Source organism: Anabrus simplex, chromosome 9, assembly GCF_040414725.1.
Source record: "Anabrus simplex isolate iqAnaSimp1 chromosome 9, ASM4041472v1, whole genome shotgun sequence".
Classification (NCBI taxonomy): Eukaryota; Metazoa; Arthropoda; class Insecta; order Orthoptera; family Tettigoniidae; genus Anabrus; species Anabrus simplex.
In genome coordinates, this window is record NC_090273.1 from 46,419,031 (window position 1) to 46,444,782 (window position 25,752).

At 37.8% G+C, this 25,752-nt stretch overlaps 1 protein-coding gene across 1 annotated transcript in view; it reads right to left on the reverse strand.

The window, feature by feature from the left end:
* Positions 1-25,752, reverse strand: part of kl-2 (dynein heavy chain 2, axonemal kl-2) — a 638,176-nt gene that overhangs the window by 505,419 nt on the left and 107,005 nt on the right. Inside the window, exons 13-16 of the mRNA XM_068229141.1 lie at positions 21,420-21,578; positions 13,733-13,925; positions 5,105-5,252; positions 554-754 (exon numbers count right to left, since the gene is read on the reverse strand). Of these exons, the coding sequence (XP_068085242.1) occupies positions 554-754; positions 5,105-5,252; positions 13,733-13,925; positions 21,420-21,578 (701 nt within the window). The remainder of the gene's footprint in view (positions 1-553; positions 755-5,104; positions 5,253-13,732; positions 13,926-21,419; positions 21,579-25,752) is intronic.

The following is a 25,752-nucleotide window of genomic DNA, read 5'->3' on the forward strand; positions in this document are numbered from 1 at the left end:
CTGGGATGTGTTATAGTTACAGTTCCAAAATGGCTGCAGAACTGTTCACCCATTGCAGGAAGAATGGAAGAAAATACATGCAAACATATATTGAAATTTAGCACAGTCTTTCTAGTAGGGCAAAGGCTGACAGTGGCAAAGGGTTGACCTACATCATACTGACACCATAGCAGCTTCAGTTAAGAAAGTACCTATGGACGTCCAGTCATTAATGGCAATGTAGTGTAAGTACATGCTTAAGACAAGAAGAATGCTCTCAGATGACTATTCTTTTCTTACCCTTTATTGCTGAAAATTTTTACCTTTGAAATATTCTTCATTTCTGTGATGTTTTCTGCATAAATCTATTCTTACCTGGTAAGTTACTGCTCTTCATTAGTATCTGCACTATATTATGCATATGTTAGCTTTTTTACTGGAGCATTTACTAAACATACATTACTTTACAAGTTGGTAACTTTACAAACAGCAAAAGGAACTATGATAGATACTAAAGGTTAACAGATCTACTAACTTTCTGAAACCATAAATAAGGAAACTATTTATGACATACCGTTCAGTATTGATTTCAATATATTCATATGCTTCTTGAAGCAAATCTACAGATGCTTGATACAACAACTCTATCATTCTGGTTTTCCACTCCACACAATGCTTAATAGCAGCTTCTTGAAGACGGCTTGAATTGATGGACAGGAAATTAATTTTTGTATTTATTTCAATTCCTTGCAGCTTCACCTTTTGATCTATATACCTGTTGAGAAGATAAATAATAATAATTTAAAAAAAAAATAATAATGATGATGATGATGATGATGATGATGATGATGATGATGATGATGATGATGATGACAATGACAATTATGATAAGCCATATGAGGGTTTGGATTTGATCAAATGGTGGAAAAAGGTGGAGTGCATCCTTCATCTGAGAGAACTGGAAGTATATATAGTTTATTTTAAATTTTTGTATGGTATAGATTTTTGACCATTGAAATGTTTAGTGGGGTTAACTTAGTCTTTTGTTACATGATTGTTACTTGTTAAATATTTTAGTATTCTGTTGCCCTATTGAGAAAAATCAAGTCGACACAGCAGTGAAGTTAGAAGATCGCATGGGATCATTTTATATTCTTTTCTGGACAAATGCGCATTGATAAGAATATTTCAATTATAAATTATGTGGTCGCATATATACAAACAAAATTTACCAATTAACAATTATGAACAGACATCTTCATGGAAGTGTCATACCCTTATATCTATAACTAACTGTAGTACCCGGCATTGCCCGGATTGTTTCTGAAAGTTTACCTTTAAGATTTGTATTACCAGTTAGTTATGTGTGAAGTGAATTTTCATGGAATTCCTTTGTGACTTGCAGATTAATATCTGTTATGTAGTTTTAAAATTATTTAGGTGTGTTTAATTTCAAGTTTTAGATGATTTAATTTTCGAGTAAAACCTTGTCCTTATGGAAGCTCGAATTGACTAGGAAGTATTCGATCCTGTCAAATATTAATAAGTGATAACTATATGTATTTAGCCGTACTACAGATACAACGTACAGGATTTCAACTGTCAATCTGTCGATGAGACTGTCCCCCTCTTGCCCCCCACCCGTAAGAGATTAAAAATCTGGATTTTCACCATTCATCTCAGTGACCCCGAAAACTGTGGATTCGACACTATTTTCGATTATTTTTATTATTTTATTATTTTAATTTTCATATTTGTTATTTTTATATCTCACTCCCCCATCACCCCCACCCCAAAGGGGGCTGAACATGAACTTTAAAAAATTCGGAGTGCCACTATTTGTTTCAGCGACCATGAAAACTATGGATTTGATACTATTCTAGATTATTTTTATAACTTACCCCCCTTGCCTCCTGCCCATCAGGGTGCTAGGGGTGTCTTACCCCCCACACGGTTTATCTCTTGATACTAAGTCATAAGTGTACCAAATTTGGTTGAAATCGCTCCAGTGGTTTAGGAGGAGATGTAATACATACATACATACATACATACATACATACATACATACATACATACATACATACATACATACATACATACATACAATGACATTTATATATATTATTTTATACTTCACTCCATTTCCATCCCCGCCCAAAGGAGTATTATGAGGGTCTTACACAATAGTATATGTGCATCTATTTTGGTTGGCAGCTATGCATAAACGTATGTGCATAATCTCCCTGCTGTAGAATCATGGAGCTAACGTTGCCATGGTTATGGCCGTTCGTTGCTTTATCCGATTCCTAGAGCAGGGGTAGTGTGGTTCCAATATCTCCATAACGGTTGGTTTTAGGGCCTTAAAACATGGTTTTCAGGCCTGTACAGGGCTTACCAAGTTTTGTTCCTTGCATCAAGGGGCTTAAAATGAACTTTGTCTTGTCCTTGTACAACAAATTTGATTTCGCCTATAACTTATTACTGTACTAACTTATTATTTTTAATTTTTTTATCTCACCCGTTGCTTCCCCCCCTCGAATTGTTTTGAAAATAAAATACAGCCCATGTTACTCACTGGCAATGTAACTTTCTATAGGTGAAGTAACTTTTAAAATTGGTTCAGTAGTTTTTGAGTCTATCCATTACAAACAAATATACAAAAAAAAAAATATCTTTATAATATTAGTATAGATAATGTCTTTGTCACATTCTGTTTTATGGCCAACAACATGGCCACAAGTTTTCTTGTGAAGTGGGCTTTCACTGCATCAACTCTATGATAGTGCAAAGTTGCTTTATGGCCAACAGCATAGTCACTAGTTTGATGGAGAGATTCATTGTTATTTAATATAACTGTTAAATTAATAAGTGTCGTCAGCAGGGCCTCTTCTTGCAAAAGCAGAGGAAGGAAGTGGGTGAGGAGTGACAACTTCATTTAAAAAACCAGGAATGAGTTGGCCCAGCTGAGAGCACCCTGTCAGGCCCCTGCCTACGTAGGGTACAGGTGGAAACTGGTTAATGGCTTCTGAGGCGGATGAGGATGGTTGATACCATCACAACCGTAAGGAAGACGGAAGAACCACTGTGGCAACGAAGGGACAGGAAAGGCCTAGGAGTGGGAAGGAAGCAGCCATAGCCTTAATTAAGGTACAGCCCCAGCATTTGCCTGGTGTGAAAATGGGAAACAATGGAAGATTGGTCTCCACGACATGTGAAGGCAACTAATCTAAGGTAGTAAACCCTGAAATCAAACCTACCAGAGCTCACAACCTTGGTAGTAACATGATTAGGGTGTTACAACCCTAATCCATCCAACAGAGTTTTCAACTAAAGCATAGGACGAACAAAAGAATTTTTTAGAATTTACTTTACGTCACACCAAGACAGATAGGTCTTATGGCGACAATGGGACAGGAAAGGCCTAGGAGTGGCAAGAAAGCAGCCATAGCCTTAATTAAGGTACAGACCCAGGATTTGCCTGGTGTGAAATGGGAAACAATGGAAAACCATCTTCAGGGCTGCCGATAGCGGGGTTTGAACCCGCTATTTCCCAGATGCAAGCTCACAGCTGTGCGTCCCTAACCACACGGCCAACTTGCCCGGTGAAGGACAAACATATGGATATGACTACCCCAGGTGGTACCCAATGCACCATCACCTCTGGTGACGTTAGTCGGCCTTCGGATTCTGGGGAGCCCACACCAACATGTTATGAGGTTGAGTCGGAGAGTCCTGGAACTGCTAATAATGAGATCAAACATAGACAACAGAACTACTTCACTACCCTAAATATCAACTCGCTACTCAAGATGGGCAAATTTCTACATTTAACTGACACTTAGAAATGCCACAAGATTCTGCTAATAGCAATACAGGATTCCAGGTATACAGATGAGCATGCGTTTGATTCACAAGGTTACTGCATTCTTAAAGGAAAGTTGGGACATAGGAGAATGAGAATTATTCCACACTTGGGAACTGGGTTTAGTATAAGCCATAAGATACTGGATTCTGTTATAGACTTCAGCTCACCCAATAGCTGAGTGTCCCTTCTAACCTTCCGGTGCACAAACAAGGTCTACACTGTAGTAAATGTTCATGCATCCATCCCCCACTGTGGGTGGGGGCAGTAGAATAACACCCATGGTATACCCTGCCTGTCATAAGAGGTGACTAAAAGGGACCACAGGGGCTGTGTCAGCCCAGCTGGCAAGTGGTTCACAGCAAATTAAGGCCTATGGGGAACATTTCCACATTGACATAAAGTTCTTCATCTTTCAGCAACCATTTATTGAAACTGAACCTTTTTCTGTATCAACATGAGCTTTTAAGCATAAGAGGATTTTAACAAGTCTGTCATATTGACGATGGTTTTATTTTCCTATAATATTCCCCATTTGGTATTCATGAAGTTTCAAATAGAAAAGAACATGTTAAGACGTATTTATATACATTGAGCAGACTTTTTAATATTCAAGAATGGGACTTGAAAGAGAATATTTGACTGGTTTTAGTGCATAAATGTGTAATCTGTTAATTATAATATGAAATGCAGCTGAAGATGGTCCAATGGACTGAAACATGTCCTACGGAAAGGAAAACATTAATAAATGTTCAGTTTGCAATTTAAATTGTAAAATATATTATCTGTATTGACTGGGTGGACAAAAAAATATGAAGTTTTATACAATTATAGAAAACTTTTTATATGGCATTCTTAATTTCATTTTCAGTTTGAAGAACTTGTGGTATTTGTAATATAATGATGAATAACATGAGAACACATGGAAAAGAGTTCAACTTCTATATAGATGGCAGGAGATGGTGTTGCCATGCAAAACCGCATGTCCCGTATTACAAATAATTCTCCAACTAGTCAACAGAAAATGACACTAATTAACAGCATCACAGAGAAAAGACTAGCAAGTATATCTGTTTTAATCCCCACCTGAGTTCTGGTCATACATATGACCAATCTATAGTCAGGCATGGGACACACGAGTATTTCACATGGCCCGAGTCAAGGTACATCATGGGTTTCGATGAGTTAATGAGGACCTCAAGACCAAGTAAAAAACTGAGAGTCTCCAAACTAATGCCAGAATTCATACAATATAATACATACCTGTCAATATCAGTACAAAATGTAGTGTAGGTTGGCTTAGCATGACTGTACTCTTCAAGAAACACATTCATTTTAATCTCCCACAGACTTTTGTATGGCTCCCAAATGTTAAAAAAATGCTTCATTCCTTCTGATGTTGCTCCAACCGCTATAAGTACAAAATTAAAAAGATTCAGGACAGTCAACATTGAACAAAACATATTACGGAATATATCTCAATACTGGGTGCAGATATTGTTTTGCAGGAAGTGGGAGAAAAACTCTTTGTGGTGTTTTAAAATTGGGTTTGAGGTCTCTCAACTTTATAATGTAGGAAATAGATGGTGGTAAGGCAGTGGGAAAGATAATGCAGTAGTTTATCAATTACACAGGGATCATAGAGCTCATGCTCAGTTATCTGTTAGGATTGATGCCTTGCTGACAAGACACGCCTCACGAGATTCTGGAGAAAAACGCACTTCTGATGTCACGCAGGACAATGAGAGCAGTAACATGCTGTAATGTCTTGGTTCATCATCATCACTGCACAGTTCCAGTTTCCCAGGTATTGTAAATGAGCCTCTTCCACTTCTTCCTGTCCATATACAACTTGTCATGGAGAACATCATCCACTGTCCATCCTCTGGTAACTAGATCAACCTTGATCATATCCATCCATCGGGTTTTAGGTCTTCCTGCAGGTCTTTTCACCTCCAGCTGTCTTTCCAAATTTATTCTGGCTGTTCTTGTAGGCTCTATCCTGTTCACATGCCCATACCACCATAGTCTGGATGTGCCAATTCTGTCTAACAGGGATGTCTTTATTCCGGCATCTTTCATCACCTCCTCGTTTCTTAACTTGTCCATCTTGGTCTTCTGGATGGTGGATCTAAGAAATTTCATCTCTGATGCTTGCTGTCTTGATGAATCTCTTTTTGTGAGGGTGCACGCTTCAATACTTTAGGTCAATATTGGTATGAAATAGCTGTTAAACATCATCAGTTTGCCCAGTTTTAGAATCATGTCATCCCATAAAAGTGTTCTTACTTGTTGGTAGAATTCGGATCCCTTTTGCACTCTCTTTGTAATTTCCTTTCTGATCAAATTATCACTGAAGATTACACTTCCAAGGCAAGGAAAACTATCCACACACTCTAGTTGGTGGTCTCCTAGTTTTACACTTGCTGGACACCCTTCTCTGTTGACTGCCATCACCACTGTCGTGGTCTCGCTGATGTTGAGATTATATTCCTGGAACTGGGATTTTCATACGTTGAGTCTGGTCTGTACTTCCTCTTTGTTTCACCCCAAATCACGATATCATCAGCAAAGGCCACTGCATTCAGTTCACCTAACTTTTCCTTGACGTTCTTCATTATACTGTCCATAACAGTGATGAACAGTAGTGGGGACAGTGCACTTCCTTGCTGAACTCCACTCTTGGTCTCAAACCATGATGATCGGCCTTCCCCAATTTGTACACAGCTAGTACGTACAGTCTTTGTACAATATCTGAATTTTCCTTACCAGTCCTTCCGGCACATTTCTTTATCTCAGGCACTCCCAGATCTTATCTCTTATAACACTATCATAGGTCTTGGTTAACTAGGAAAATCAGGAGGCAGTTTCATCATCTTTCATTTGCAGTGACTATCATACACGTATGTGCAAGCAGGAAGAAAGGTGGTGGTAGGAGGTCTGATTTTCCCCAATCAAACCACGAGGCTGATATACAAACTGTTATTTTATTTCAGCATGAAACTTTGATTTATGGTGTATGGGAATGATCTGCACCCTTCTGGTCATAATTCACTGAAGGTAGTAATTTTTTTGCAGATATTTATGGTCACAAAGAGAAAATCACGGGCCTGTAAGTATATTACAAAAGTTCCAAAACAAAATAGGATGGAACATATTATTTGTTCCTGGTTTATTAGTTTCAGAAGTAAAAATACAATGGACATGAAGAATCATGAGACATTTCAAAGCAGTCAAGCACTGGCTAATAGCTCTTCTATTTTACAGGATGCTTTTAAAGCTACAACTAGTTCTGCTCTTCTCAATTACTTCTTTTGTAACTCAGTTACAGTTTTACAGCTAAAAATCCTTTTTATTTTATATTTTAAAAGCAATTCTAAGGACCATCAACACTCAAAATATTATTTAATTGAAAATAATATTTTGCCTGTTTCAACAAATTCCTAAACTGCCTTTTGTCATATTTAATTTCTTTTTGCAAATTAGCTACAATGATTATACAATACTTTTTAGGCAAGAAATTCTAAAATCATGGTGCACATTTACAATGGTAGATTAACAAAAATGTGATAACAGCCCAAGTCCTGTGCTTCAACAATAAAATATTTACAATATGTTTTATTTGCATACATGTGCAGAGAGCACAGCACTATTCGCTTTGACTTTGATTTAAGACATTTTGTGAGATTCTCAAGATTTTGGCTACTGGCCTCAAGACTCTTGAGTGAGAAGAATTTCCATTTCCAATGGCAAGGTAAGAATCCATCCATATATGGAAAAGGCAACAGTCAGAACAAGCAAAGCCTGGATGCCATCTAAAGTGGCAGGGTGTTCATCAAAGAGTTGAAAGAGGAGCTCAATGGAACAGCAATCATCTTGAATGGCCAGGACCAGATCAAGGGGTAAGTTCATCCTCTAAGACCTCAATTAGTGTATGGTCCCAGTGTGAGGGACACTCACCAGGATTAATTGATTCAATAACTTGAAGAGAAAGAGGAAGAGGAAAGCAGCACGATTTGTTCTGGGTGATTTCCGACTAAAGAGTCTTCTTCTGCCTGATGTTTCCGCTTATGCAGGTCATTCAACGACAAAAGAATAGTGTTACAGAAATGTTGCAAACTTTGGACTGGGAAGACTTGAGGGTAAAGAGACAAACAGCATGAACTTTTCTGTGAAATACTTACAGGTATCTACTGGTGGCCATAAATGTGTGCCAAGAAAAATTACTGCATTCAATGAATTATGAGCAGAAAGGTACATATCTTTCCCATACACCAAAGTTTTTATGTTCCGAGCTATCAACAGTGATGGTGAGGAACAACATTAGTAGATAAATAAGCTTGAACAAAGTTTTTAAAAGTAGGAAAGATCATAATACAAGTATAAATTTCGAAGTGAAGAGGAAAAATTGGGGCAAATATTTGTTTATAGAAAGAGGAGTTACAGACAAATAATTTACCAAAGGAGATGTTCAATAAATGTCCAACTTCTGTGAAATCAAAGAAAGGACAAGTAATTTACCAAGGGAGATATTCAATAAATGTCCATCTTCTGTGAAATCAAAGATAAAGCTAAGTTAACAACTTATGGGAAATCTGCCACCTGGGTGGCAGCCCTAAATGCAGATCAGCAGTGACTGACTGACAGATTTATTGATTGACTGACACATGAATCTTTAGCACACACCTGGTTCATGAATCATATAAATTACAATGAGTTGTTGAGTACATTGAAATAGATATATCTTTCTAATGTAACTAAGAGTGTCACAACAAGAATATTAGAACCTGTTTTTAAAATCTTCAGTTAAATTCAATTTCTATTCATGTTCCTATCTTTATAGCCTACATATACAGAGGGTGCCAATAAAATATATACACATTTCAAGCAAAGAAAAAACTGTGTTTACATAATGAGGCTGAATTCACACAAACAGGAAATGATGAGCAACAAATCATCTTTGACTTTTTCAGTTTTCCAGTTACAACAGTTGCTCAAAATGCCCACCATCGGCATCGATACACTTCTGAGTATGTTTAATTATTGATCGAGTAACATTTGCTAAAGTGTCCTCAGCGATTGCAGCACATGCCATTTCAATTCCTTCCTGAAGTGCTGCCAGTGTAACCGGTTTTCTACGGTATACAATGACCTTAAGAGTTCCCCATAGATAGCAGTCCAACAGAGATAGTTCCGGAGAATGTGGTGCAAAAAACTCAATCAAATCTCTTCGTCCTATCCAGTATCCTGGAAGATTGTCATCAAGGTGTACACAGACATCTCGGTGGTAATGTGGTAGTGCACCATCCTGTTGGAAGTAAAATTCCTCATTTCCATGGGGTCTGTGAATGGCGGGTCATGTTCAAGTACACTTGACCAGTTACTGTTCTTTCAAAAAGGAATGGTCCAATTAGATCCCTAGATGACAACCCACACCAAACATTAATTTCAGGTAAATTAACAGCCTTTTCCACAAAACAATGTGGATTGTTTGCACACCAGTAGACACAGTTCATTGTTGCCTATTGCGTAGGAACACTAGCATAATGTACCAGCGCTTTTTGCTCAATCTTCTACCAGTGATGCGCCTCGTGGCTACTACTGTACATTAACTACATAACAACACAACACAATTTTCTGTCTGAATGCAATAACGATGCAATGCAATAGAGTAGCATGAGCTGACACAGTGCAGGGCACGCAGGAAAGGAAATACACACACACAAGTTGAATTTCACATTAATTTACTTGACATAAAGTAAATGCCTAATTTTGGCTCCGGGAATGAACCTGGGGGGAGTCCATGTGACTCCGGACAAAAGGGAGTGAAATGCGTCGTTGCCGGCCATCTGCAACATAACATATTGGATTCAGCAAGAGAATCCAACTAGCCTCTTTCACTCCAACTCCAGCACGTAACCTGCACGAGGTGTCCCTGCTAAACTGAGCAACCCAGTGGAGGTTGGGTAACCAATCCCAGCGGAAACTGGGTCAGTGAACCGATCAGTGCTGGGGGCTTCAGGGCTTACAACCCTGATAGTTAAAAACTTGTTACCTTCGGGTGACCTAACCTAATCACTTGTGTGATAGACTGTATCAAACATGAAGTACAAACTTAATGAACATAATACCTCAGGTGGTAGACGATCCACAAGTAGGTCATCGGATTCTGGGGGACCTACACCTTCATGTGACCCAGTCGGATCTAAACGAAACTTGAAACGAAATATTACGTATCTAGCCACAATCAATATAAACTCCTTGATCAAGACCGGAAAGCTTAAGCATACACTTGATGTACTGAACGACAAGAACATCAGTATAGCAGCTCTCCAAGAGACTAGGTTTCCGGACGAAGAAGCCATAGAGTCTCAAGGATATAGAATATATAAAGGGAAACCTGGTAATAGAGTAATGGAAAATGTACCATTCCTTGGGACTGGTTTCGCAGTACACCATCTACTGGTTAAAAGCATACTTGACTTTTCATCACCAAACGATAGAACATCGGTGCTTTCCTTCAGATGCAAGAATAGGGGATACTCAATGATTAACTTCCATGCTCCTACCAATGACTCTAACAGGAAAAACCCAGAAATGACAAACCAGTACTGGGATGCCCTTGAAGAAACCCTTGATAAAGTACCAAATCATCATACGACTATATTGTTAGGAGATTTCAATGCCCAGATCGGTAGAGAACAGAAATACCGGAAGATTGTCGGAAGATATCCTGCCCATAAGAGAACCAACAAAAATGGGGAACGCTTAATCAGTGTCTGCACCAAGTATGGATTACTTTTGATGTCTACAGCTTTCAAACACCTTCCCAGAAAGGCAATGACATGGCGATGCCCAAATAGCATGATGGGTGAATTCCAAATTGACCACGTAGCAATAGACAAGCTGCACCACAGGGATATTATGAATGTCAAAGTGATACGAGGAGCCAACATTGACTCTGATCACTACCTGTCTCTGGTTAAAACGAACCTGAAACCACTAATAAAGACCACGGGTATGTTAGCAAAAAACACGAAGATCCCTAGGTTTGATATCACCAAACTCAAAGAAGACAGCACTAGTTACCAAGAGAGGCTGATTCATAATACCAACAGGATTAACACATCTACAAAATGGGATCAACTTAGGGATGCCATAACAGTAGCGGCTCAGGAAACAATCCCCAATAGACCTAAAGGGAACAAGCATCCGTGGTGGTCCAGCGAATGTGATAAAGCTATAGAAGCTAGGCGGCTAGCGTGGATCAAATGGAATGTACATAAGAACGAAGCTAATTTACAAGCCTTCATTGCACAGAGGAAAACTATGTCGAGCATCATAAGAGGGGCCAAGAGGAAGCACAACCAGGAACTGATTAAGCAAGCAGAGGAGGATTTTGTAAGGAACAACTCTAGAGATCTATACAAGGGCCTCAAGCAACAAACAACCCAATTCGCTTCCCCTGCTTTACATCTCCAGAGACCAGATGGATCGCTGTGTCTTAATGACAGCGATTGTACCAAGACCCTAGCTAACTACTTCAAAGGACTCTTAAATGCAGAAGAACCTATTGAACGTCTCCAAGTTACAGAACCAACTAACCCCAATGCTGAGTTTATCCCTCCTCCAACGTATGAAGAAGTCAGAGATGTAATTAAATTACTCAAGAACAATAAAGCTTCTGGAGAAGACGGGATAGTAGCAGAAATGCTAAAACATGCCGGAGAACACACCTTCAGGAGCATACATAAAGTAATTCTGGACATATGGACTAGTGAGAGGCTCCCAGATGATTGGACGTCAGCCATTATCCATCCAATCCACAAGAAGGGAAGCAAAACAGATCCCAGTAACTACAGAGGAATATCACTCCTTGCTGTTACCTATAAGATATTTTCCAAGATTCTGGAACGCCATGTCACAAGACAGTTGGATAAAGAGTTAGGAGAATATCAAGCAGGGTTCAGAGCATCGAGGTCCTGTACCGAGCAGATACAAAATCTGAAGACCATCCTTCAATACAGCAAATCAAGAGCTCGACAATGGGTAGCTATATTTGTCGACTTCCAGAAAGCATACGACTCAGTAGATAGAATTACTCTTTACAATACATTAAGAGAACTAGGACTTAACGACAAGATCAACAGGCTGGTGCAAGCAACCTTGCACAATACCACAGCCAGAGTAAAGTTTAGAGGACAACTCTCGGAGAGTTTCGCCATTAAAACAGGGGTGAGACAAGGAGATGGCATCTCATGTATATTATTTAACTGCGTTCTGGAAAAGATAATTAGAGAGTGGATGAGATTCCTTCCAGAGAACACTGGATTACGGATGGGGATTAAAGCAGACAACCTGAGGATACCATGCCTAGCCTTTGCAGACGATCTGACTTTATTGGCAAATGACATACAGGAGGCTACTACTCAGCTCCAAACACTGCACTCAATAGCGGCTAAAACGGGTCTTTTGATCAACATAGGAAAGACCGAGTTTGTTACTAACATCAAAGATGCCCCTGGAAATATGAGAGTCAGTGATAATATCTACATCAAGAGAGTCAAAAGTGTAAAGTACCTTGGGGAATGGTTCTCAGAGGACCTCAGCGAAACAATGGCTCTTGAACACAGGAGACTCAAACTAGATAAGGCTTACCATGCCTGTAGAAAGCTGTATGCTTCAAAAAATCTGTCGATGAATGTCAAACTAAGACACTACAATGCAGTAATCAGACCGTCAGTCCTCTATGCAGCAGAGTGTCTATATTTAACTAAGAAGACCCCACTAAGAGCCCTCGAGGTACAAGAAAGAAAGTTCCTGAGACGGATAGTGGGACCAAGAATTTTACCAGATGGAAGCCGATGGTATCAACCAAATCGTGAGCTATATAAACACCAAGAAAATCTCATAGATGCCATCAGAAGAAGGCGACTGGCTTTTTACGGACACCTATCCAGAATGGACTCAAATAGATTATCTCATAGGATCTTCAAGGCTGCTAACAAGGGCAAAGCTACTGGGTTCGTGTGGATGAAGCAAGTGGAGAAGGACCTTTCGGAACTCCACATAAATCAAAACGACATAGCTGATCAGAGTAACTATCATACAACTCTTAAAACTAAATCCTTTGTAACATCCCTCACAGAAGTTACCCACAGACCAAAAGACGAGACCAGGAAATGGTCTGAGGAACGTAAGATTGAATTTAGCCGGAAAATGAAGGACTACTGGGCCATCAGGAAAGCTCGAGGTACCAACAAGAAAACAGCTGCCAAACCAGCCGCTAAGAACACCAATTGTGGCAAACAACGACGATGACTTCAAGAAACAGCTAAAACACAAGCACCGTGGTCCATAGATGGCCCTAACGAATTAAAAAAAAATGCCTAATTTTATACATATACCTACCTAAACATAGAGTATATCTGTTTACAGAACATCATACTACACATTACTGTTGTTTTCCGGTTCAGCTTAGTAATATATTAAATAGATATCTCCTGTCAAAGTGTGTATACTTTTTATTGGCACCCTCTGTATACATATGGCTTCTCTTGCTATTAAGCAATTTGACTCAATTTAATAATTTGAATAGCCTTTAAAATTTTGCCTTAGTTTCATAAAAAATCCTCCCAACCATCATCCTTTAATCTTTCTGTCTCTTTAGAGTTTAAAAGGAAGATAAATGCTCATTAGATAGCTGAAAACAAAATCCTTCCTATTGAAATTCAGCTATTGGCTATATATATATGAGCACCTCTACAAATACATAAGAAAAGAATTAACTGAGAGTAACTAATATACCACAGAAATCACAAACAGTACTTTTTTCATACATTACTGGATAAATGATATTTAAGAAAGAGGAGATTCATGTGCAGTACATACCATTGTTAATCTTTAATTGCTCAGCATGTATGTCTTCATCCATTTGCATTGTAACATGGTACGTATCTCGTCCATCAGACGGAACTTGAAATCTTTCATGTATTCGAGGGAACACATGTAGTGAATCCACTATGTTGGGTAGCATTCCAGCCATCAGTCGTGAGATTGCAAACAGAGTTGGTTCAAACAAGATCTGTAAGGACAAAGGAAATATAGTAACTTCCAGAATAATTTCACATTAACAATAAAAGAAAAAACAAATGAGAGGTAGTGTGTTTCCTTTATCCTGCTCTCATTGATTCAATTTATACATACCCTCTCTCTCTCTCTCTCTCTCTCTCTCTCTCTCTCTCTCTCTCTCTCCCTCTCTCTAAATGCAATGAGCCTGATGCAAATTCCAAATTCATTTAACCCATTCCAGTCTGGGCCTTAATATCCCTAACAAACCTTCTGGAATGGGCATTTTTAAGGATATTTAAAACATTATATCTCTGTACCTGCAGGAGATATTTGCACGATTCTTTTTTCTTTGTGCTTGTTTGCGCATCTAGTTTTGAAAAACGCTGTTTGTATTATGTCACCTATCACCTGAGATTTTAAAATTGTTCATACATTATACCATGTTTTGCGAATGGAAAAAAGTTCTGACGGATAACTAAGCAAGTACAGTTTTCTGAAATACTGTTATATTTACCCTATTTTGCTAATAAAAATGTGCATTGCAATTATAAAACAACAACAATAATGAGTATGATATAAAACTAATAATTTTTCAATAATAATAGTAATAATTACAATAATGAATATGAGAGCTCTTATGAAATTTTATTTTAATTGATAAATTTTATCAAAAGTTACTCAAATGTAAAAATATTGTTCCATTTACCACAAAAGACTTCTGAGAAAGAGAAAATGCAGTCTTCTAAACAGATAACTTTACTAATATGTAGACAATCTTACGTATTCACGCAAATTTGAAATACGCAGAAACATGTGCTAGGCCGTAAAACGAACTCCAATCATAATGAAATGTAAGTTGTTTTGAATTCATATGTCAATAATATGTTCATTCATCAAGCACATGTTTGCCGCGAGAAGCCATGTCTGAGAGCTCACTGAGTGACAACATCTACTGATGCATATTGATCGTAAATATCGTAAATTCTCTGACTTAGACATATAATACTGAAATCTGCTTAAATACCCTCGTAACTAATACATGAAGAAACACGATGTAACCACCAGAATGCGTGCATAGCTCGTTCTGAAGTTTTAGTGAATTGTCAAACCTTACTACGGGTTATGCCTGCAGCACGGCCTGAGCTTAATTTCGGCTGCTGTGAGCTATGCTCGCAGTTAGACCAGAAAGAGTTAAAATGGACACATTCATTCTTGCTGTCCATTGCATGTACAGCAACGGCTACCAGCACCACATTTCAGAGGCTTCAATTTGTTTTACATCAGATGCCGTCTATGTCGAAGATTCTGCACCATACAAAATATATACTGTAGAACACCATAGTTTCCATGAATCACCCTTGGTAATTAAAAGATAAGACTAATGGTTCCAAAACTAAAGAGTTATAAATAGATATTGGATTTGTATGCAAATGCATATTTTGTTTGCCGATATGCAGACCTCGAAAACTTCAAGGAAGTGCATTTGCAGGTGAAATTGGAGGAATGATTAAGATTAATAGTGCTAAAAAACAGTACATGCATATTCGCATATATTTGAGATTAATGTATACATCTCAAATTTAGGATTTATTGTGCATGTTTTTTACTATTATGATGGATATATTAACATGTTTTACAATAAATCTTCAAGAAAATGTAAAGTAATTAATGCCGTGAACTATTTTGGGAATGAGTGGCCGTGTTCTAAATGTACAGTACAGTTGTGGTAAGATTTCAAGGAAAAATTAAGAAGCTAAAAACATATAGGTTGCATCTTAGTGATTTGCTGGAGATTATGGAGAAAGTGAAGCATGAACAGGAAACCTTGGACTCCATCTGCAAGAAAAGTATTGTGATGTCCTCAAACAAAATCCAAGTTATGACATCATGGTAACTATAAACAAATATTTGGCTGGTACTGATAGTATGGATCTACCAGAATGTTTAACATCTACACTTGCTCCCGACTTCAAGTACTGTCCTGTCACATTCGTAAATATAGAGAGATAATTCATTCTCTGCACTGAAGCTCATTTTAACAGATAAGCGCCACAGATTTATACCAAAAGATTGTTGTAATGTACTGAAAACAAATTATAGACAGGAAAAGTAGGGTGTGCAGTGTAAAATGAAAGAGAAATGTGTATTTAAATGACATGTTTCTGTTACATCATTTTCTTACAACCTTATTACTTGTAATTTTTAAAAATTATTATTTGATTTACGTCGCACCGACACAGATAGGTTTTATAGCGACGATCGGATAGGAAAGACCTAGGAGTGGGAAGGAAGCAGCTGTGGTCTTAATTAAGGTACAGCCCAGCATTTGCCTGGTCTGAAAATGGAAAACCATCTTCAGGGCTGCCGACAGTGGGGTTTGAACCCATTATCTCCCGGATGCAAGCTCATAGCTGAGCGCCTCTAAACTTGTGATTTGCCATGAGTATTGATTAACACACTGTGTCTTATCTAGGAGTCATGTGCACATGTTTTAACAGTGAACACTGACAGATAGATAGATTAATGCATCTCGCAAACTATGCAACAGCTGCAGCTGTAAGAGTGTGATAATTTGTGTTTCATTCAGTTGTTTATTCATGATCACGATTTTAAATATTGGTGTGGGTGGATCACGTGAGTCAAGTAAAGGAATTTTACAGTTGTATTGCATGAAAGTATTTACTAGCATGAAAATAAGTGCATCCTGAAGCGCATATTTCACCACTTTTTGCAGCATAGCTGCATGCTTATACTGGTGATTTATACAGTATATAAATCCAATGTCTAGTTATAAAGCAGCAAGAATAGATGGAATTAGCCCTGAAATAGTGTAGGAAGTAAGGATGAAACGTTTTCATGAAGTATAGTAATATGATTAGCATGGAGTTTTGGTAAGGTACCTTCTAAATGGATAGATGAAAGTAGTCTATCTAAACAAGGGAAATGATGGATTGCAACGACTAATGGGATATTTCTTTGATCAGTATATCAGCCAAGAGGTTTTAAGAAAACAGGATGCGCTCAGTGTTAGAGAGTAAATTTGATGAAAACCAGTGCAATTCTAGATCACAGAACAACTGAAACATATGAGAGCCTGTGCCAGTATATCAACAATGGAATCAAACTTTCAAACTTGAACATGAAGAAACTCCAACAAAAACATCTCTCTTAAACCTTGGGCAACTTCTGCATTTCTTAAGCTTGTTAAATAAAAATAAAATTGTATGCAATAACCAAAATATAAAAACCCACCAGCTGAACTAATAGAGAACTAATCATAGTCTCCAAACAAGGAACAGCGTGATAAAATATTAGGTTCTTTACAATCATAGCCACTGAACACATTCATTGCCCAAATAAGGATGATATTAACCATTAATAATTAATTTTATAATAATAATAATAATAACAACAACAACAAAAACAATAACAATAACAACAACTAGAGGACCCGTGCTACTCCACAGCATTCATTATAAATAATGCCTGTTGTAGTCATATTGTTTTACCTGCCCTTTTCAATGGTTTTATGAACATTTAATAAGAAGTATGTTATGGTATAAGTTAATAGAGTTTGTAGTCAGAATTCATCCATTCTGATGTCATCATACTGTCTGTTTGGTAAAATTCTGTCCATATATATTCGCTTTTTTTATCCTGCAGTTCTTGATGTATGGCTTGGTACTGTGTCGTGGAAGGCAATGATATTTTTATCGCAGTTCTTCTATATAGAACGGTTGTCTTGTGAACTCATAAGTTAGTCTTGAAGGAGTTTTTTTTTTTTTTTTGTTTTTTTCTTTGCCCGGCAAAGAATTTTTTTACCATCATGGCCTTCACTCTTTCTAGTATAGCTAGGTTAGGTGTTTGCAGATAATCTCTATGGCATATGCCATGATGGAGTCTGTTTGTAGGTACATTTTTTTCTCTTAGCAGCATGTAAGTTATTAGCAATGCTCTACCATCTGTTGAATACATTTGGAAACTGGGAAATGTTAGAAAATCAAAGAGTATCTAGAGAGAATAGTATTCTTCTGTGATCATTATTGTCAGCATAACTGCATCCAATACATCAGAGTTTAAAAGTTTAGCTTGACTAATGATGGTTACCTAGTTGAACTTTCTCTTAAAACAATGATATCCACCACCTCATGTAGTGCCATGTGCGCATGTGTGTACTTGATTCCACATGAGGTCGCAAACCCGTATTACACTCCGCAGCAACCGAGTGGTAACCTGGTGTTACAGGATTAAGAACAAGCAATAGAACACTAGAAGTTCAGAATACTCTGTTGAGTCCTGTTCATGATAATAATAATAAAATAGCTCAATTTTGCAGTTAATGTTTACCTGTCTGATATTATTGTCAATCCACTGAGGGGAATGATTAGAAATGTTATTATGTTCATTTGTTATGTAGTATACCCCAACCGGCTGCTCACTCCTGCCACCCGACTGTCAAAAATTTCTGGGGAGAACATTGTGAGAATATATCAAAATCTACCATACTAGATCTGTTTTTTAAGAACCACATAATGTCAATCAATTCTAGATTTGTCTTTGTCATGTTGAAGATGCCAGGTGATACAGTGTCCATACTCCATACTTCCAGCACAAAAGTCAATCACGGCAGTTACTTCTGTTCTTTCATTCACTAAAATGCTGAGTTCCACTGCACAGATCCTTTTAGCATGGTGCACATACCAGTAATTAGTGCACTGAGCATACATCATCATCATCATCTGCAGTTTCCAGCTGTTGGCTGGGTCTGCTTGGAACATAAGCCTCTCCATCTCCTCTTGTCTTCCCACCACATCTCCCTAGTCACTCTTACCCAGTCCTCTCCTCTTCTCTGTACACACTCTTTCACTCCTTTTATCCACCTGTCTCTTGGTCTTCCTCTTGGCCGTTTACCTGTTACCTCCATTTCGTGCATCCTCCTTGGTATCCTTTCCTCTGTCATTCTCTTCGTGTGTCCATACCATCTAAATCTAGATGCCTCTATCCTAGAGATGGGGAATGTGATTCTTTTAGAAGAACCGATTCATTTGAACCGATTCACTAAAATGATTCGTTCATTTGATTCGTTCATTTAATTCGTTCATTCCAATACTACGCGCCGGAGAACCGAAAGCGAAACCATGGACTCAGATGAACCATTCCGTTATGTTCTTTATAACTGCTACTGCTTAATTGTTTACAGGTTACAAGAATTGAAATTTTCAAAGTATAATAATAATAATTGATAGCATTTTAACAAGAGTAATATCATTTTTAGATATTACAGTCGAAAAATGCTACACAACTGTCTGACTAATCCTTTCCAAAACTTAAGTAGCTACCATTCGAAACTATATGAGAATCGAATTTGAAATTTAGTAGATATGAACATTTTTGTGGCCATGTTTCACGCGTTAGTTCACGAGAACAAGAACGTGAACGGGAACCGTGAAGTAAACTTAACCTAACATTTCGCAACGAGCTGGAAGTTGAGTGTATATTAAAGTTCCGAGAAGTGTGTGACTTGAAACTACGTGATCATTTCTTCTTAAAAAAATATTTTTCCTGTAAGGTTATGTTAGGAGTATTTGACTTGTGGACCGGACTTTTGGTTCAGGTTAAATAAAAAATAACAGAGTCCTTCTCCACAAGTAGGCCTAGTCATTGATTCAAAAATGGTGGACACCCGATTTGACGATTTGAATCAGAACGAACGAACGAGGAATCAAGGAACGAGTTGCGGCGTTGCAGCTGCCATATCTCGATTCAGATTTCGATTCACAAATGAGTCGATTCATTTCGTTCACTGAATCATGATACAATCGTTCACTGCAATGATTCGTTCATTTTGAATCACTCGTTCAGAATCTCCCCATCTCTACTCTATCCTATTCTGTAGTGGCTCTTCTTTTACTATATCTCGAACCTTCTCATTTCTCATCTTATCCCATCTTGTCACTCCTATCCTGCTTCTCAGAAATTTCATTTCACTTGCCTGTATTCCATTCATGGCTCTCTACCTCATCACCCAAGTCTCAGCTGCATACGTCAGAACAGGTATATAGTATATCCTGCATATCACCCTTTTGCTTCTCTGAGGGACATCCTTGCTCCATACCAGGCTTCTGACACTTTTCAGGAATGCTCCTGCTTGTCTTCCACGCTCAATTATTTCCTTATCATTTCTTCCACTTTCCTCTATGATACTTCTGAAGTACTTGAAACTCTCTACCTTCCTAAGCTGTTCCCCTCTAAGCATTATCCCTCTCGAAGGCCTCTCCTTCTTTCTAGTTGTGATCACTATCTCGCTCTTTTGGGCATTAAATTTCATTCCATATTGTTATTATACAAGTGTTTCCTAGACAACTGCTTTCAAATGTGGAAAGAATTTATATAATTTCTCTTAAGTATTTTGTTTTTAATATTGTCAATCTTCTTATGTTAATTTTAAGGACACTTCCTGTAAAGCACTGATACTTTGTCATTATATGAATTTTTCATCTAAACAGTGTTATGTGGCTGAAGATGTTTATAATATATGAAACATGTACCACTTTTAACCAATAAGTTGCCTTAAGCAATTTAGTGTATCGACAAGGTAGAAAATAAAAAATACTTAGTTGTGAATCTGTGTAAGCGCAATACGGACCATGAAGCTGATTTTATGTAATCCATCTGGCTTATCGTTCCTTGTTTCCTTGAAAGTGAGTTAATATCCATCACCGGCTTCCTAGGCCTGTCGTGACTTCACCAGAGCTCTGTTAGCCACCATCTCTTTCAGGATTCCTATAGGGCCTTCACAGCTACCATAGTGGTCTCGGGGCCCACACAGTCCCCACTGTACTTCACCCCCCTACAGGCTATTCCCTACTTGATGACGTTGCCCATCACCCATGACGTGGACGAGGGGTTGGACTTGTGGGAGCATACATCAAGTCTTTTAAACATTTAACAATCAAACAACTGCACAACGTCTTTTATTAAAGTATGAAAATATATCATTATTAAGGAAGTTCATAAAAATAACTTCTGAAATGGGGCTAATATATCCTGAGATACAAATTTCCATATCAATATGGATTCAATCTAAAAGTTTAAAGTCCATTTTCTCATGTCTCAGTAACATGTAACAATTCATGTGACACCGATGAGTTTTGAACCAGAGGTACCAGTTGCACACAACATGTTTCCAGTTGATAACTACTCCTCTTGCGATGCTGATTCTGATTTATACATCTGAATCCCATTCTTGTGTTAACCAGCACTCTAGCCAGTTGAAATATGACACTCTTCCAATCATGTTTCCATCCAAAGTGATAACAGTGTTAGTGATTTTCTGCTTTCTGCTTGTCTTCATTGTTAGATAATTAAAACTCTGAATAAGTCTTTTCTCATATATTTTGTCAATGTTCAATAATAATAGAAAGAAAAAAGAGATAAAGAAATGGCAGAATATTGATATTATTTATAATGGCTGTGAGAGTTTCAGAGAACAAAACAAATGGCTTACCTGACTACGTTTTAAGTATGCATCCACAGTGATAATAGGTGCAGATGGTTTCGTCAGAGCTTGTACCATAACTCCCAATGAACTCTGCACACAATACTTCAATGCATATTCAACCATTGAGTCCATGCGCAGTATATAAGTATGCCAAGCAGCGGCAACCTGCAATTAACACAACTTTGATAACATTTATTAAAGTGGAAGCCATTATTTTAAAAGTTTTGATTTAGTTAATACATAAGCTTTAAGTTTTTCATCTGTTGAAACTTAGAAGGTATCTGAAAAGCAACAACATTTAATTGACAAGAGAAGATACTTGAACAAGAATGATGGTGAACAATGCATACTGCAAGGTCTCATCACCCTCAAATTTGCCCAGTTCTTAAACCTCTTACTTCTCTGAGAAGGTGGACTGTTGGCTATTTGCAAACACTGCAAAGATGGACTAGCACCTTTGCCAGAAGAATATAAACCTCACAAGCAGTCGTACTAGGGATAAGAATGAATGAAGGGACTCCATGATTACAATACCTTGGTATTTGGGATAACACATTACCATTACTGCATCCAAGCCAAGAACCGAAAGCGCAAACTTCTGTTAATACTTGCTACTTTTCTTCCTCAATAAATGTTGTCATCAGTGAGGAACTGGGGCAGAGGAACAGTGCCATGGGATGAAACATGTGAAATTCTGAGCCCAGGTACTCTTGTGCTCAATGTTTCAATATTTTTAGATTCTCTGTTTCTCCACTGCTACCATTTATTTCACAATGTTGTACTAACTAAAATACCCAAAAGGTATGGTAACTTTGTGAGTGGTAGTATACTTTTCTCCTTCCATCTCATCTGATACCTTGTGGTAGTATACTTTTCTCCTTCTACCTCATCAGATACCTCTTTCAAGAGTTTTAAGAAGTGTCTTCAACAGTGTCTTGTCAATGTCAATGATTCCATCCAACACTAATTTACAATATTTTCATACCCTAATACAAAGTTCATAACTTTAGAACTGAATATTGTTCTCTACCTCTTGCAAAAGACTGTGATCAAGATTTTTTGTTTACTGGTCCACTCTTTTACATGTAAGTACTTAATGACCTACAGTTCCCCAATAAAATATAACATCTGGACAATTTTGCAAGAGAAATTAATTTCTGAACATGTGCCACAGAACAGTATTGGTGCAATGGACAGAACATCGGAATCGGTGGAAACCAAAATTTCTTAGACCTTTCTGAATACAGTAAACCTTTGTCACTTACAAATGTTACTTCTGAAAGTAAAATCCTGTGGGATACCTGCCTTATCATCCATCTCAATTAATGTTTTGGCAATATTTTCACTTTTGTTTTTTGTTTTTGATTCCTGTAAAGAGTTTGTGAAACATGGTTCTATTTGTATTAAAACACATTCTGAAGAAATACAGTGGACAGTGAAAACAAGGTAGTAATTTTGTCATACATCTGTCCACATGTCAATGGTTGCAGTGCACTCATTGTCTTTCATAGCGTTACATATCTTGGGTATTACCTGATACCAAATCTGCCCAGCCAAGTTCTCTGTTTCCCTGGCAACAATTTGCTGATTTGGAACAATGTTAGAAATGACAATATTTTTATACTTGCCACCAATATTTAGAAGAATTTTGCTCTATTTAAGAAATGCTGTCTCGCTGACAATGGAGAAAAGCCAGACATATTTCTACAAAAGCCTGTGTAATTTCATTTTGTACTTAATGAACTATTTATTTGCCGACCAGCACAGTGGTATTGGAATATGCTCAAAATGTATTTCCAACATGTACCCTACACTGTACAAAAGTAGTTGCTGCTTTGTATGGAATTATTTGATAAGATAATCAGCTATGTGGGAAATGACACAAAAAGGAACATGATTGTAGTGTGTGATCTCAATTTACCAAATGTTAATTAAGAAGATACAGTAAAAACCTTGTTAATTCGAAGTCGTTGGGATGCTAAAGTCGAACTTCAAATTACGCGATTTCGAATTAACTGCCAACTTTTAATTCAGAAATGTTAACCCTTGCCATGTCAAAAAAATATTCTAAGACCCGTACTGCATGCAATTAACCTTGATTCACAGTTTAAACCATTGAAATGCCATGGAGAAAGGACGATTTCCAAAATGTATCCAACAAGTTGCATTTACAGTATTCAAATTCACAATACAGTATTCACTTGGATAACTCACTGACAAACATAACCTCACGCAACGAAAGAAAAAAAACCCAGCATTATTCAAATAGGAGGAGAAATCTATGCTGGCTCCCCTGAGCAAGTCCTTTATTCATTGGATTACTGAACTGAATGCATTTTAGATGTCCTGAACTTGCACGGAAAGTACCCGGATGCCCTCAAAAACATTGTGGTTTATTGAACTTTCCTATGAAGAGGGGAGAAAGTCTCTCGCTTCCATCTGCATTAGAACACATTACAGTGACTCTATCTTTATATGATTTCCTTCCATGGTACTTATCTCATAATTCAGAAATGCGAACCCTTGCCGCGTCACGCATTAATGCATGCAATCACCTTGATTCACAGTTTAAACCTTTCAACTGCCTTGGAAAAAAATTATTCCCGAGATGTATCCAACAAGGTGCATTTACATTACTGGTATTCAAATAATGTACTTGGATAAATCACTGTCAAACATAACCTCACGCATCGAAAGAAAAAAACGCACGATTCAAAGATGAGGACAAATTATGTTGGCTCCCTTGTACAAGTCCTTTATTCATTGGATTACTGTACTGAATGCATTTTAGATGTCCTATACTTGCATGGAAAGTGCCCAACTGTACAAACTGAAAAATCAATAAAACACTTAGCAAAGCGGTCGAGACCCCCCACCCCACTCCTTCACGAACCAAAGCCCCATCCCCCCTCCCACAAACTCCATCAATCCTCCAAACCTGCCAAATCTCCTGGCCAGAAGGCGTTACCTTCTAGATGGCCTACCCCTCCACTTCAGGGAGGGGAATGTAAACCTTCCCTAGGTCCTAGGTCCCCGATGCCCTTAAAACATCGTGGCTTCTCAAACTTCTCTATAATGAGGGGAAGAAGTCTCTCGCTTCCGTGTTCATTGCAACACAGTGCATAAACCCCCTTGTACGATTTCCTGGCTGTCACTTCCCTCCTATAAAACAGTAAGACCATTTGGCCTCTGCATAAAAAACAATAAAAAACAATGCAGTTCCATCGGCATTGACGATATTATTTGGTGCGTAGGAACTGATTATATGAGCCACGCTTTTTCGCCAACTGTTCGCATCGTCGGTCTTCACGGATTCTGCTTCTCTGCACACTGCCTGCTACGTGATATTTTCGCGTTCCTTAAAACTCTGAATAAAAAAAGAATTACAATTTTACTCAAACTTAGCAAATATGAAGCCCAGTGTAGACACACCGAAATCTACACCAGCACATTGCGCAAGATGCGTTCTTTCATGATGCGGATAAATTTCAAATTTAAATTACTCTGAAAAAAAAAACCCTGGTTTTTTTTAATGTAAAGGCAGTTTTGAATTAAAAGTCTGAAATTCAGTAATGGGACCGACATTGTTCTTCGAATTATGAATTATCCATATTTTGAATTAAACAATTTAAATAACATGCAAAACCATACCTTCCAGGAAGAAGAGCTTCTTCAAATTAGGCGGGATTTTGAATTAACCAATTTTGAATTATTGAGGTTCTGCTGTATTGTGAATGAGAGGAAGCATGATAAAAATAAGTTCATCTGCAAAGGGCACCTGAATCAGAAAGTGATGGAACCAAGTTTTTTTTTGCTTTACATCGCACCGACACAGATAGGTCTTATGGTGATGATGCGACAAGGAAAGGCTGGGAGTGGGAAGGAAGCGGCCGTGGCCTTAATTCTTAATTAAGGTGTGAAAATGGGAAACCATGGAAAACCATCTTCAGGGCTGCCGACAGTGGGGTTCGAACCTACTATCTCCCGAATACTGGATACTGGCTGCACTTAAGCAACTGCAGCTATCGAGCTCGGTGTGGAACCAAGTACAGGGATAAATATTTTAAATGTGGTGTTAGTAAAACCAGATATGCTCTGTAGAGAAATTTAAGTGATAAGGTGGTATAAGTTATAACGAAGCTGTTTTGTCACAGTTAAAAATAAATGTGATACACAAAAAAACAAAAATAAAAGGCTGTAAAAGTAGCAATATTATGTGGTACCATATGGTTGGTAAGACAGGCATGAGAGAGTTTCTAAAAAGTGATTATGATCAGTGGAAAATTGTAAATAAAATGTAAATAGCTTATGGAATGGGTTTAAAATAATTGTTGAGGAA